Genomic DNA, 15,130 nt, shown 5'->3' with positions numbered 1-15,130 from the left:
TTTACTTTCTGATGATGCATCCTGTCTCTTTAAAAGGACAAAATTGAAGTTGTGTTTGCGTGGGAATCTATGAATGAGTGAGTGCGGGATTAGTGTTTCTCTGTATAGCTTCTTTATGTACATCAATGAGCTAATTTATCCCCTGGACAAACATCAGTGCACAAGATGTACAGAAAACAACCTGATCATTTGTCAAAGGCCTTAAAAGAGTTTAGCTTCACATAAAGGCAAATGTAGTACAGCGCAGTCTGTTAGCCTTCACCTTTTGTAAGTACATATGCTCAGTTCACACACGCGAAAGCAAGACTATTTATCCATTTGTTCTGCCTGTTTGATTATAGAATGTACTGTAGGCTTCATATAGGTCTGACGTGAGTCTTTTGAAATACTGAATGAATTCTTAGTTTGGTGCGCAGAGAAGAAAACATTAATCATGAAGCAGTAAAACTCTACTCTGGTAAGGGGGCTGAATAAAGAAAGGTTCAGCATACGTACTGTACCGTAGACTTAAATCTGCTCTTTGTCTTATGAAACATGTTTTTTTATGGACAGGGGAACACAACCCAGCAAACCAGTCCCAGTTAAAGCTATAGTGCGAAGTTTCTGTCTCCCTCATGAGGAATTCTGAGTAATGACAACAAAACTGTCGGCGCGTCCACATGATACAAGCCTTCCGTGACCGCGCAAGCGCCCCTACCCCTCCTCCACGCAGTTACTTGTAGCCATGGAGGACACGGAGGATTGAAAAAACTCTTCAGAAGACGTAGTTATCTTCACGCGGGAAAGTCCCCGGACGCCACAATCTTCTGAACATAGCCATACTGAGAAATACAGAGCGATGTTTGTGGAGCTGATAGTCTTAATTAGCTTTGTAGCAACTCATTTGGCAATGGCTTGAATGTAACGGACGTTCATTGATATCAAAAAGTTACGCACTAAAGCTAAGAAGCTCCCTCCACATTGTGCCAAAAATAAAAGTGAAAAGAACACGTATTGTACTGCATAAAGTCCCAATCTAAACATCCTTAGGATAAAACAAACTGGTTTCCACGTCTATAATGTAAAGTGTCATAATATCATAGTGTGTCCTTCCTAGGATATTATTTCCATAGAGTAGCATGTAACCAGTAGTGGTCCACACTAAGAATGTGGCCCATAGCTAGGCTTTCTTGTATAATCATAGGGATAAAAAATGTGACTGTCAAATCAATTTAACTCTTCAATTTTGGCCAATTTTAGTTTAACGGTACCTCATAAAGTTAATATTCACCCCTGGGTGAGTCTACAATTAGTTGAAGGTCAGACATTTCCCTCTGATAGTTTTTCAGTGTTCAAATAGACCTCTCACTGTGATAACCTGACTGGACTCTCAGCTCAGCTAAGCAGCTTCATGTAATGAGCCGGCTGAAGCAGAAGAGGGCAGGAGAGACAAAGTAATCAGGGTCCTGATCCACGTCTCAAATGCTGGTGCGTTTTGTCTACGGTTGGTATCTTTTCTATTCTATCAGCCAGAAAATGTAGAATTATATGTATTCATTCAACAACAAAAAGTGTTTTTGTAATGATCACATAGAATACTGGGATCCAACAGTAAATGTCCTAGACCTGCATAGCAATTTTCCAGAGTAGTATTGTTTAGACTAAAACAGTATACAGCATTTGATCAGATATTTGTTTGCTAGCTTTGGGATCACTGTTAAAAATTGTAATATATTTAATATTTAATAAGACATATGTGTCAATATATGGTGGTGCATTCTATGAAAGCACTAAAGACAAACAACGGCAGATTGGGACTGTCTATATCAGGGTTTCTGCACGTTTCACCAAGTCAAATTTAAGACTTTTTAAGACCTTTTTGAGACCATTATGAATGAAATTTAAGACCTTTATCACAACATCAACTAAGGCCTAAATTCAGTTTTTTTTCAAGCCGCTAAACTTGCTCTTCCCCATAGCCGAAGAATAAAATCCGTTTTATGTCTGTGGTACAATCTGAAAGAGACTCACACCAATAACACGAAAGCTGATTTGCTGCAATATAAATTACATGTTGGTCTCATTTGTAGTCATTATACAACAAAATTATATTTGGACTAGTGAAAGAAAGAACTACAACACCACATAATAAAAAAAGAGAGCATTAGAGGTAGTGTTGCATGGATGTAGGACAATTAAGACCTGTTTAAAATGATTTAAGACCTAGAACACAATACTATAGCAAATTTAGGTTTGAGTCATTTAACAATGTTGTGCTGCATAAATGAATGACATTGGCAAACTAATTTTCATATATTCAGATAACTATGATAAAACAGAGAAAAATATGAAATGATCACATTTGAGAGGCTGAAACAGGAATTTGTTGTGGCATATTTGCTTGAAAAATGACTCAGACAAGGATAGTTGATTATCTGTCGATTGAATTAATCGAATAATCACTGCAGCTCTATGGCAAAAGAGTTACTATAATATTACACATGGGAAAACACCCAGGTTACAATGTATCTGTTTAAAATGAGCTAAGTGGTGAGTGGAAAGTCTGCAAAGTACTTTATCTCATTAAGACTAAACTCACTTTTAGAAATTCAGCTTACATCTTTAAATAACATGACGGCATACAAACTCTATGAAAACAAGGCGTATGAAAAATTCTAATTAAACTCCCGGTCCTTGCTTATGTGCACTGGCACCACACACACATATACACACACACAAACTCACTCTTAGCAATGCCATATGGAGCCAAGCAGCATCAAGTGTCATGCCTGCTCCACACAATACACACCCATTGGTCCAATGGGTGTGTATTGTGTGTATTGTGTACCTTTGTTTGTTTCTCTTCCTCCACAATATTATCCCTCCATTATTCCTCTCCTCTTTAGGTTATTCCAAAGCAGAATCTCTCCATCCACGATTCACTCTGACGAGACATCTTTAAGGCATCTTTGAAGTTCAGCGGTGTAAACTCACAGCCACTCTCTCTCTCTCCCTCTATCGTAAAGCCTCCCACTCAGTCCCCCTCTCCTAGCCCGAAGAGATGCTTGTGAATATTTAATGGTGCTATTGTGTTTGTGCATGTGCAAATGAATGGGGAGCATTAGCTGGGAGTCCATACTTTCTGGTCAGTCTGCCTTGGAGCATTGGGAAGCAGGACACAAACAGCTGGGCAGTAGGAATGGAGGCAGTGGGGAGGGGTTGGAGGTGGCTGCCCCTCACCTGCTGTACAGCTGAGTAGAGATACAGGTTGCAGGATGCTTATCTGAGGGACTCTAAACCATATGATCTTACAGTGAGGCCAAGCAGTGCATTTAATGTTTTTTTTTGGTTACACTTTACTTAAAGGTATCTACATAAGAGTGACATGACACTGTCATGAACGTGTCATAAACATTATAAACAAGTCATAAACGTTTATGACATAACACTTCTTTTAATAAGTGTCATTCAGTTTTTGTCATGACAAGTTATGATTAGGGTTAGGGTTCATGTGTCATGACTATGTCATGACAGTGTCATGTGTTCATGACATTGCCATGTCATTCTTATGCTGATACCTTCAAGTAAAGTGTTAAGTTTTTTATATACTTTATGGTCCAGGTAACGTTATATTTTTGTAAAATTTATTTTCATATTGGGGATTTTTGCAGCCTTAGTTAAAGTCGCACTCCACTCAAAAACTGTGTTTTGCTTGGATGTTTGTCCTCAATGTACGGACTGGCGGATGTGCAGTTTGGTACTTAAAGGGCTGTTTTCACATTTATCTGCCAAAGTTGGAAAATTTTCTCTGCAGCTCCCCTCAGCCCTACAGAGCTTTAGCCGTTAGCATCTTTCCGGTCATTGCTTTTGTTTTACAACCTACATCTTTACTGTTTTGCTTCAGTCTCACCACTCTCATAGCATTGCATCAAATTCTGAAAAATCAACATGTAGCTAAGCTAGCTAGCTGCCTAGTAACAAACAGCCAACAGCTTTAAGTTAGCAACTTCACGTTAGCTAGCTGTTAAACATAGCAGAGTTAGCCAAAGAGCTTAAAAAGAGTCAGATATTCCCCTCAGAAGTGAGTGGAGACAAAAACAGAACTAAAAGAAAAGAGAATATTGGACTTACATTCCCCAGGGGGCCAGAAACACCACTCCAAATAAATAATGTTGCTCCTTAACTGCCAGATGTCAATTCATGTCAGTTCCCGCTGCCCCCAAGTGACTAAAAAATGTGTTATTGCAGGTTTAAACATTTGCAATTTCAAATGTTTTTCCAATTTCTTATCTAAAATAAAAATTAACTACAAATACCGTCATATTATAAAAATAAGAATGATGAAATAACATTTCATGAGGAATTGAACTGAGTTAGAATTGTTTTTATTTCACATATTCTTTAATGTATATATTGTATGTATGCATTCATATGACTTTTTATTTCATGATTACTTATTTATAATGAACACTTTGAGGTCCATAAGTCTAAGGCAAAAAGCAGCTTCCTGCAAAGGATTAAAAAAAAGGTCCAGGAATTAGAGGTGAGCATGTGACTGAAGGCAATCCAGGTGAGATACAGTTCAAACACAAACACATAAAGGTGAAACTTATAAAATTAAAACAAACAAAGGGATTGATTAAACACTTTATGGACTTTATTCTTTTCCTCTCCGTTTTCTCTCTCAATCAATGTATCTTCTTATAATCAAAAGGTAAAATATACCATTTCCTGTCCACAGCCAACTCAAGTCTGCTCTGTCTCTTCAATGCATTTTGTTAATTTTAATATACAAAATAAGAATGGTGGCTAATTTTTCATTGCTGTATATCTACTGTACAGTGGGTCTTTTTTTTTCCATTTTAACTCCTCCGAGAAAAGTGGGACTCCTCCTGCTCCATCGCTCCTCTGTCCGATCAGGACCGTGTTTTACTTCTTAACGATCTGGATGACATCCTCGTGCTCCATGATGTGCGTTAGGCCGACCCTCTGAGGGCTGTACTTGGTACTGGTCCCCTGGAAGACCAACATGCGACACAGTTCAGTTCAGTCCTTTTTGTTAGTTTGGGTTTCAAATGTAGTGAATCACTGCACAGTGAACTTGAGATCTTCTGCATCCGCTCTACTCTGCTTCTCATGTGTCATGGCACAGTAAACACAGCTGTAGCTCAAAGGGTGATTTTAATCTAGGAAGGTCATGCTTATTATTGTAAGTGCCTTTTCCTCTCACACACCTAATTCAAAGATTCTTTGAGCTGGAGCTGCAGTGAATGGTGCGAGTATGGACATTCAATGATGCTGCAGTACAATAACATTGTTTACAGTCGGTGTGTGCATACACTGTGTCCCAGTGCCATACTATATATAATATCAAGTATACATTCTGTACTAACTATATTTCCAACTGTGAGTGAGTGCATACATTTCTGTTTCACAACCCATGGTGTGGGATTAAAGCAACATCAACACCATACTAAAAAAAAAATATTGCAACGTTAATATGTATGCTATAACAGAAGTACAGTTGTTTTAGTAATTTTTGTAGTCTGGCTGGAATTACCATGTAGTATAACTAAGCAAAGACGTTCAGTGGTGAATTCTGGCAATGTCCTAATTCGCTAAACTTTCAATGTAAAAAGGTACTAACTTTGTGTTAGGAACCCCTTGAAACCTTTTATCTGATATGCATATTTTACAGCAATAATTATGACCCATGAACTACTGTTTAGTGCTGGGGTTTTTTTTTCAAAATAAAAGCACATTCTTTTTTCTTTCATTCTGAAAAACTGTACAAAAACTACTAAATACTGTATTGTGACCACAAAACTGCATGAGCTTTGTGTACCACTATACCTAGAGTATACGGGCCACCATTAAAAAAGGTACAACCTATCCATGACAACTACAAACAGTCTTTGTGTTACTCAATAGGCAAACATGAGGAAGTTAGTTCAGACAGTTCATGGGACTAAAGGCAAATTACTTTGTTTTTAAAGTTTCTAAAGGTCATTGCCTCTGAAAACTTACCCAAACCAGGGCATATTTGAACTGGCCGGCTAAGGTTCTGTGGATTCGATGGCACTGTGGGGGATAAAGCAAAACAAGCATATTTGCAAACACATCACATACGATTAAAGCTGAGGCCTGTACTACGAATCAAGATCAACGTGTCCTGGATTTATTTCAGTTACTCGGCTTCACCTAACCTAACAGCCGCGGTCCCGCATAAGCTGTGTCACGATGGTGGTTAATAACTAGCTCAATCAACCCAGGGTTTCCCAATCCAGCGGCGCACGTTCACATAAAAGAGGCGGTGTTTGCACATCGTGACCAATCGCAAACATCTACCAGAGCCGCATATTTTACATCAGAAGAGCAAACTATAATTCTACATAAATATGAAGAACACAGACACAGTTTTACAGACAAAACGCAGGAAGGAAAGCTGGCAAAACAAATAGCCGACGCTGTATATGCGTAAATCACAACACTTATCAATATCACTTCCCCATCAGTCAGGCACAAGATCTGACCATAATTACACTTGTACTTTCCATAAACTGTCGTTGCTTTAGCCCATTATTTCAGTTGCAACCCTGGCAGTGGTAAGTGATCGTGGGAGCAAATAAAAAATATAAAAACATAATTCAAACCAATGTGTCGCATTGGCAACACACGGCTCAAGAAGCCGACAAATAACCTATACGTAGGCTAACTCCCTGCGCTGAAAATCTATATCTTTCATAAAAATACCAATCAAGGAATGTTAACGGGGTTGTTGATCTCTAAATGTTTGAACTTTTCTGAGTGCACCTCTCTCTCTCTCCGCGCACCGAGCTCCACCGGATCTTCTAAGAACGGTGACGCCGTTATCAATCGAGTATTGATTGGTCAGTAGGCGGTGCTTTTACACCGTTTGATCTCTAATCTCCAACATAAGCTGCTCCCGACCAGGTTTAGGTGTTCAGCATAAGTTACCACGGCGATTTAACCCGGTAACAAGTGATACACAAAACCCTGGGTTGAACCTGAAGTTTACCTCGTTAACGCCAAATCTTGCTTCGTAGTACAGGCCTCAGGTCTGCTTACCCGAGTGTTATTATTCATGTACAAATGTTCCAAAAAAATGTTGGTCTCGAGTATATGTGTGAATTCATGTGCGTTTTACTTACCACATGTTCTACAGATGCTCCTCGTCTCATAATGATCGCATCATTAAAGTCTGGGCGCTCTAATGGAAAAAGAAGAAATGAACACACATTTAATTTATTAGGTATTCATGTGCTTGTGACAGTCTGAGTGAATGAAAAAAAAAAAAAGTGTGTACCTCCTCTTTTCTTAGTGTAAATGCAAATCAGAGCTAGGTATTCCCATAAGCTCTCCAGAAGGTAATCCAGGTTCAACTTCATCCCACAACTGGAATATACATGTAGACAGAAAAGCAGGAAGCTGTTTAACTCCCACGTACAAAAAGAGTAAGATGGCAGCTTCCAACCGAGACTACTGTTATTCGCACAAACGCATAGATATATCTGACCTGATGACAACACTGTTAGGTCTGTGAGCCAGGCGGTTCACCTCCTCGATGGAGATTTGATCCACCTTATTGTACACCTGTGAATACCACAAATATTATGAGGAGAACAAGGAGACCCCAAGCAAATGTACCCAAGCTAAAAAGAACAAAGGGGGATTTGCCAAAACATCAGAACTTAAATGAGTTTCTATGGGTTTAAAAAAATTCAGAAAAACATCCTCGGACTTGGCTTCCCAGCCTTTAATATGTTTGAGGTACGAGCTTTTGACCCAACACAGATGCTGAGACTGACATACATAAAGGCAGGGCATGTAAACTCTGTTCCCGACGATGACATCGATGAACTCATCTGGTGTGCTGTCCTCCCTGAAGAGGACTTCTGCATTAAAGATTTCTGAGGAGAAGGGGTTAAAGAAATCCACCAAATACTAATGGGACTTATTAACAGTTCCATAGAAATGACAAGAGGACTGAAAAGGCCTAAGGTAAAAAGGACGAGACATTAAATCATATAAATCTTTTTTTCTGTATGCTGCCTCTTGTGATGCTGGCAGAGTTAAGGATACTGTATTCGTGAAGGATGAGCTGAACGAGCTTCTCCGAGCAGTGGGTGAGAGGAACTGTGGAGTTGTAGGATAGGCCGCCACCTTTCTTGGGCTACAGAGAGAGATAAATCACACATTTTTACCAAGTTTAGTATTATAATTCCAGCAATCAATCCTGGAGCTGACAAGCTACTGTGGATTGTTTTTTTTTTTTTTGCTCTGCTAGCAGCAAAGCCCATTGATGCCAGAGCATGGTACTTTTACAGCTATTTGAAATTGACATATAGACAGGGTCCTTAAAAGGAACACGCCGACTTATCTTCTAACCGTATACAAACTGGGAACTATATTCTCAGAAAGGCGAAGCACTGCTACTTGGGCGGAGTGATTTGCTCGCAGCACCTGAGAAGCCCCGTGGTGAGGAGCAGAGAGTAACAACGGTGCTTTTCAGGTGTTGCGCTAATCACTCCACAAGTAGCAGTGCTTCGCCTTTCTGAGAATATAGTTCCCAGTATGTATACGGTTAGAAGATGGCTGTGTCTCATGTGACCTTGTTTTTTTTTACACCCTGTGACTATACAAATCACAACATGTAAATAGGAAAATGTTGGCGTTATTTTGTCACTTATTGGGAGCAGTAGGCTAGATGGAGCCGGTTACCTCCAGGATCTGTGCTAGGCTTAGCTAGCGTTGGGGGCGTCAGACAGAGTTACAACCCGCACGGAGATGAGAAGGGTATGTATGGACTTATCTAACTCTGGGGGATACGGTGAATAAGCTAAAGTCCCAATAAGTCGGCGTGTTCCTTTAAGAGGTGGATTTCCTATTTTTTATCTACTGCAACCATCAGTCAATTTTTTCCCTCGACACAGATTTGCAACGATGTTTCAACAACTTACCTGTTGATATTCATGGCTGAGGATGAGGATAGAAAATGTACCTTGAAATAAATATTAGGTTTCGAGCAGTTGAGTCTGATGCCCACTGTCTCCAACTCTTTCTCTAGAAGTTCTCTAGAAAGATAAAAAAAAGACATTAAAAGGCAAGAATTAGTTGATAAAATTACTTACATGCCTCTCAAACTCACTCTAACAGACTGACACACGCACACATACACACCTCTGAACATCTCCTTTGGTGGCATCCAACATCATGATGACGACGTCTGCTGTCCTGGCAACAGCAATGACCTGCCGACCTCTACCCTTGCCTATAAAAAGTCAAAGAGTTACCCCGATTTTTCACCAGGCGCGTCTGTGCTGCGTTCCGGCTGCGCCGTGGTTTTCTTCCATCCTCCGCCATGCGCCCATGCCACGGAGCGTCCTGCCTGCCTAGTCTATATCTACGACGTTCCACTTCCGGGATTGCTCCGTTGCTGCCAGAAATACTGCCGGATTTCACTCTTTTCAGCCGGATGTCCGTTACCTTCCTCTTTCTTTGTGTTGGAATTTTAAACTCCAGTGGATTTCTGAGGACTATGGTTAACTGCTCCTCAGATCTCTGCAGGGTAAATCCAGACAGCTAGCTAGACTATCTGTCCAATCTGAGTTTTCTGTTACAACTTTTGAACGTACACGTTCCACCAAAACAAGTTCCTTCCTGAGGCTATTTTGCAGCGGCCACGAGGCTCTGTCCGGTGATTGTGATTGGTTTAAATAAATGCCAATAAACCAGAGCACGTTTTCTCCCATCCCAGAATGCTGTGTGGACTAGCCAGACCCTCCTCCGCAGCGCTGTGGGGGAAGGTCTGGCAATGCGAGAGTATGCCTGCCTGACTTGCAAATGTTATTGTCTCTACAACTACTTCACAGAACAGTCAAATGTTTATGCCTTCTCTTTTCTGGTGTTGTCCTGATAAAAAAGGATTTGTGATCTTGATTATGTTTTTCCACCTCCAAGATGAATTTCTCACCATTTATGATGTTGTAGATGAGACATATATGATATTGGGGGGGTGTAGCGTGACCTAGCACGTATATTTAGAGGAGCGGAGAGCAGCTTCACGCACGCTTCTGGGACGCGCCGTGATGCGGGTGGTGGAATATCGCTATATTAAATATTGCTCGCAGTGCCTCCGGAACGCAACGCAGACACGCCCGGTGGAAAATAGGGGTCAGTGTATAACAATCACTAACACGCTTTTTCTCATTACTATGAGTGCCAGCATCTAAATTATAAAATTAAAGAATCATTACCCTGAAATCCAACACATGATCATTCATTAATAATTAACACCATAATAATAAAATAGATATACAACAGACATCCAACGTCTGCTCAATTTGGGTTTTAGCAAACAAACTACAAAACCCTGAAGCCTAGGCATACCTTGGGAAGCACCCTCAATGATTCCTGGCAGATCCAGCAACTGGATGTTGGCCCCTTTGTACTGAAGAGCAACAAATAACAGTGTAAATGGCACATTGTTAAACAAGGTTTAAGATTGTTGGTGGTGTGGATGTGTGTACCTCTATGACACCAGGTATGCAGGTGAGAGTGGTGAACTCATAGGAAGCAGCTTCACTGGCTGTTGATGTCATCAAACTAAGGAAGGTGGACTGCAGGACACAACAGAGGGTTCAATTACACGAGCACATGTTGAATCGTTGGATTATGTTTCGCTCGTCTTTCTCGTGCCTTTAAACGTGACAACAGTGTTGGCTTGGTTCAAGCACTCTTGTTATTTGTGACACGGTGGTTTATGAAAGTAAAAAGACCATTTTGTTTTGACTATCCAGATCCAGACCAGAAAACACAACCCATTACCCGCCACGCTGACGTACCTTACCCACGGAGGGGAAACCGATAAGAGCAACACGAGCGTCTCCTGACTTCATGACATCAAAGCCCTCACCTTTGGCCCCCGCTGACTTGGTGGGCTCCAGGAGCTGAGCTCTGTATTTGGCTAGCTTGGCCTTGAGCAAACCCAGATGGTACTCAGTGGCTGGAGAAATGAATGAGAAAAGCAAATTGTGACACAAAATGTATTAACAGTAGCCCTGACTCCACAATAACGTAAGGGAGAAGTGCATAAAGGTTGCTATAACCCTGTAATATCAGCACAACCACCTCATTGGAGTTTAGATTAATTCATTTGAACGTATTCACTATGACTTGGAGATAACATGTTTTGGGGGAATTGCTCCTTTAATTGTGGTGGTAACTGTAATCAAGCTTACGGTGTCAATTAGCGGGCTTCTCCTTGAATTTCTGTGAGATTAATGAGTAACACAACACTGACAGCTGACACACAGACGGAGGAAAGAGAGATGGCTACAAGTTCGTTCGTGTAGCTAACACTTAGCCTAACGACTGCACTCTCTTACCTTTGTTTTTCTGTGTCCGAGCGATTTCTCGCTCTATTTCCGCGATTTTCTCCAAGATCCCCATTGTTGCGGTCCAGGTGTGCTCCAGCTACTGCTGTCAATGAGAGGAAATAACAGAAAACAGAAACGTGTCACTCCACAGTTGTTAGCTTTGTTAGCTGCCGCCCGGCTAACTGGCTAATCAGTGGGACTTAAAAAACAGCGAATCAACACATCTAGCTTTGAATTAACGTCCGCATGAAACATACGTAATGTCAACTGTTTCAAATGTTGTAATAGGATATAAATTTACACTTCGACAGAGGAAACACTGCGCGGCATGCACAGATGACTGACACCAACCAACCGGAACTCGTTCCGTGCCCATAAAAAGTCCGGAAGAAACAAGGGAACTCATTGTAACGCAAATAGTTTCCCATGTTTCTGTTATTATCGCTCACATCAATCGGGAACTGTGCAGCCTGGCCGTTACAATGTCCGCACGGTAGAGTCAAATATTAAAAAAGCGATAATGTGTCCAGTTAGATGTAGCTGCATTTTAACAGCCCGGACATCCCTGATGGTGTATGGATAGGTCAGTCAGAGTTATTGGGCAATATAGAAAGCGAACATGGCTGCGCCCACAGGACCGAGAGGATCATCTGCCGACAACCCGACCGGGTTTGAAGGTTTTCCGTTTGCAGCGGCCGCGAAACCACCGGAGGACAGCTCCGGTAAAGAGCAGGAGCAGACCGGGGGTGTGAAAAAGAAGCCATGCAGAGCTTGTACGGACTTTAAATCATGGATGAAGATCCAGAAGAAACAGACGGCAGCTGCTGTACAGGTGACATGAAGTCAAGGCGGGTTTTTTTGGAGGATCTGTAGAACTATTACTTACACAGTAGTAAAGTTTGGCTTGACTTGACCAGAATATAGTTAAGATTGTTTTAAATTGTCAATGTGCTGTTCTCCACCGATCTTTAGATGAAAGTTTGTTACGTCATGACGCAATGTCCCATGCTTATGAAATTAGGGTTTCATCCTGTAATGCCAGAGGCCCCTGGGAGCAACTGTGCAGAAGAAAAAGTGTCCCCACATCTGGTCCAATAAGGCATTTAATATCAATGATCAAGTTGTTTGGTCCTGATCTCTGAGAAACAATGTTCTGGCTGTGGTAAAGAACCTGTCTGTAGGACAGGATCTGAGGAATGTGTACCACAAATCAACATGAACCACATAATGCAGTTGGCTGCCTCGCTTGTTCCCTTTTTAAAATGCCAAATGATTGTGTGTGTGTGTGTGTGTGTGTGTGTGTTCCTGTTCTTCTTTAACTATATTCGTGGGGTCCAAAAACCGGGAGTCCAGTATACTTGTGGGGTCCGGACAGCTTTGTGGGGCCAAAATGCTGGACCCAAAAACTTTAAAGGCCTGTTTGAGGGTTAAGACTTGGTTTTAGGATTAGGGTTAGAATTAGGTTATGGTTAGGGTGAGGGTTAGGGTTAGGGTTAGGGTTAGGGGCTAGGGAATGCATTACGTCAATGACAGGTCCCCACAAAGATAGTGAAACTGTGTGTGTGTGTGTGTGTGTGTGTGTGTGTGTGTGTGTGTGTGTGTGTGTGTGTGTGTGTGTTCGTGTTCTTTTTTGGCAGATTACTACTTTTGTATTATACCGCCACCAACTGTACAGGAGTATGAAATACCATGAACTTCATAGAGTCTAGGCTTGAAATAATTCAAAACAAACAAACAAAAACTTATATTATTATCATTATACCAGTATTATTAAGAAAAATAAATAAAGCTTGTCATACCCTTTTCTTCAAGTACATCATGTATTGAGTTCTCTCCTTCCATTTCCTGCCAGTTTATTCTATTATCATTATATTTCTCACATGCAAAAATTACATGTTCTACATCTTCTTTGTCTTGGCATTCTATGCATAAGCCAGTACCATTTCCTACTATTTGTAAGGTAGCATTCAATCCTGTGTGACCTAATCTAAGTCTGGTATAGACCACTTCTTCCCTTCTGTTTAAACTCAGCGAAGTAACCCTTTTCCCGTTCACATTCTTCTGTATTTTATGGTAGTGTCCTGTGTGTGTCTGTATGATTCTGTCAGGAGACCCAAGCTGCAGAGGTGGAGCCACAAGACCCACAATGTCCATTGGACAGGGGAGAGTTGGGGCGTAACACCTGGTCCTTCCTGCACACTATGGCAGCGTATTACCCTGATCAACCATCTTCTACCCAGCAGCAAGAGATGGGGCAGTTCATCAACCTTTTCTCCAAATTCTTCCCATGTGATGAATGTGCAGAAGACCTTAGGGGCAGGTCAGACCTTTTTAGATTTAATATGCAGGCTGAAAGTCACATTTCAGGTCTTGTAGCATCTTATTTGCTTGCTTGTTGTTTCAGCACAAGCAAACAGATCTTCCATTTTAAGATGTGATTAGACAGAATCAGGCCACTTCTAAAAAGTACCATTTCCTCTCCGCAGATTGAAAACCAATCAGCCGGACACCAGGAGTCGCCATGCTCTTTCTCAGTGGCTCTGTCATATTCACAATGACATCAACGTCCGGCTGGGCAAGCCTGAGTTCGACTGCTCCCGTGTGGATGAGAGGTGGAAAGATGGATGGAAAGATGGTTCCTGCGACTGATGGATGGATGCGCGAGGACTGAGCTGAGACCTGAGAAGAGAAATTCTTTGTTTCAGTTCAAAACTTTTGAGTGGGAACACCACAAAGTTGGAGCTCACATCTCTATTGTGGAGAAACTTTACGTGAAGAGAGATAGGCCATGTGGTACATTTCAAATTCTTGTTTTGTGATCAGTTGATAAAACTGATGGTAAAAAAAATTAAAGATACAAAACGAATAAGTATCCCTCTCTGGTTAGAACCAAAACTCATCAACCTTAATTCCGGTTATTGGCAAGTTTTGTGTGAAATAGAAAACATATTTTTGACCAATGTAGCCCTGATTTGTCTGTTAAAGCAGTAAGTTAGGGATATATATATTTTACGTAATGATGATGATTACAGAATGTTTTTTCACTGTAATATCACTGTTTGTGTTGTTGGGTGGTATACTTGCGGAGTATGTTAATTTATTTGCATAATTTAGTGCTGGAATAGGTAATTAGGTCATTTTCTATTTACAATCATGATTGATCATTTGTCATTAAATTAAACATTATATTGTGTTACTTAAAGCTTCTCAAAAGTTCTAATTTACTTGTGTTTCTCTATTTTATGTCACTGTAAATTGCTTTTTGGCTGTTGGTTGGACACAATAAGCTCTTTATAAGACACACTTTGGGCTCTGGAAATATGTCATTATGTTGTTTCATGTAATACAAATCCATAAAAGTAGATAATAGATTAGCAGACTAATGGATAATTAAAACTCCTTGTTGTGCAGCGCCATTGGAAGCCTTTCCTCCTCTAGTCAAGGGCCTTTGATATCAGCACCTCAGCTATGTGACCTGATCTGTCTGTGTGTTATTAATAGACACTAGTTATGAATTTGTTATTTAAGGAACCAGTAGAGGACACACTTACACACTCAAACAAGTCTTAATGCCCAGCTGCTGCTGTTTGTTTTACTGTTATCATGTTACTGTTATCGTGATCCTATAAAGGGTTTTTGCATTTGTTCCACATACACACACAACCAGTATTCATCCTCAACCGTCATTTTAATTACTTGTTTTTCAATACTACGTGTGTTTATCTCCTTTAATTAAAGGGATACTTCACCGA

The 15,130-nt window shown here is 40.7% G+C and overlaps 2 protein-coding genes and 1 long non-coding RNA gene across 4 annotated transcripts; 1 reads left to right on the top strand and 2 right to left on the bottom strand.

The window, feature by feature from the left end:
* Positions 1-2,836: 2,836 nt before the first annotated feature.
* On the bottom strand, positions 2,837-3,272 carry LOC116065414. The gene is made up of 2 exons (XR_004108727.2): positions 3,119-3,272; positions 2,837-2,923 (listed from the first exon to the last, which is right to left on the bottom strand). It is a non-coding gene; the product is annotated as an uncharacterized LOC116065414 (long non-coding RNA).
* A 1,342-nt stretch (positions 3,273-4,614) lies between these two features.
* drg2 (developmentally regulated GTP binding protein 2) lies at positions 4,615-11,797 on the bottom strand. Of its 2 annotated transcripts, none has more exons than XM_031320903.2 (14): positions 11,680-11,797; positions 11,388-11,481; positions 10,845-11,005; positions 10,530-10,619; positions 10,390-10,450; positions 9,181-9,271; positions 9,002-9,074; positions 8,083-8,173; positions 7,813-7,910; positions 7,517-7,593; positions 7,307-7,395; positions 7,152-7,210; positions 6,007-6,060; positions 4,615-4,995 (listed from the first exon to the last, which is right to left on the bottom strand). In XM_031320903.2, the coding sequence occupies exons 2-14, from the start codon at positions 11,449-11,451 to the stop codon at positions 4,909-4,911; spliced, it is 1,095 nt and encodes a 364-aa protein (XP_031176763.1). In that variant the 5' UTR covers positions 11,452-11,481; positions 11,680-11,797; the 3' UTR covers positions 4,615-4,908. The 2 variants fall into 2 exon arrangements, with proteins under 2 accessions (XP_031176763.1, XP_031176762.1); XM_031320902.2 differs by having other exon boundaries at positions 11,388-11,478; positions 11,680-11,791.
* A 137-nt stretch (positions 11,798-11,934) lies between these two features.
* On the top strand, positions 11,935-14,794 carry gfer (growth factor, augmenter of liver regeneration (ERV1 homolog, S. cerevisiae)). The gene is made up of 3 exons (XM_031320904.2): positions 11,935-12,210; positions 13,487-13,698; positions 13,865-14,794. Exons 1-3 carry the CDS (start codon positions 11,998-12,000, stop codon positions 14,025-14,027), a joined length of 588 nt encoding a protein of 195 aa, XP_031176764.1. The 5' UTR covers positions 11,935-11,997; the 3' UTR covers positions 14,028-14,794.
* Positions 14,795-15,130: the final 336 nt, after the last annotated feature.

The sequence above is a fragment of the Sander lucioperca genome, chromosome 21 (genome assembly GCF_008315115.2).
Source record: "Sander lucioperca isolate FBNREF2018 chromosome 21, SLUC_FBN_1.2, whole genome shotgun sequence".
NCBI classification, from domain to species: domain Eukaryota; kingdom Metazoa; phylum Chordata; class Actinopteri; order Perciformes; family Percidae; genus Sander; species Sander lucioperca.
Note: the sequence above shows the minus strand (reverse complement) of the source record. Positions and strands in the feature narration are given on the sequence as shown.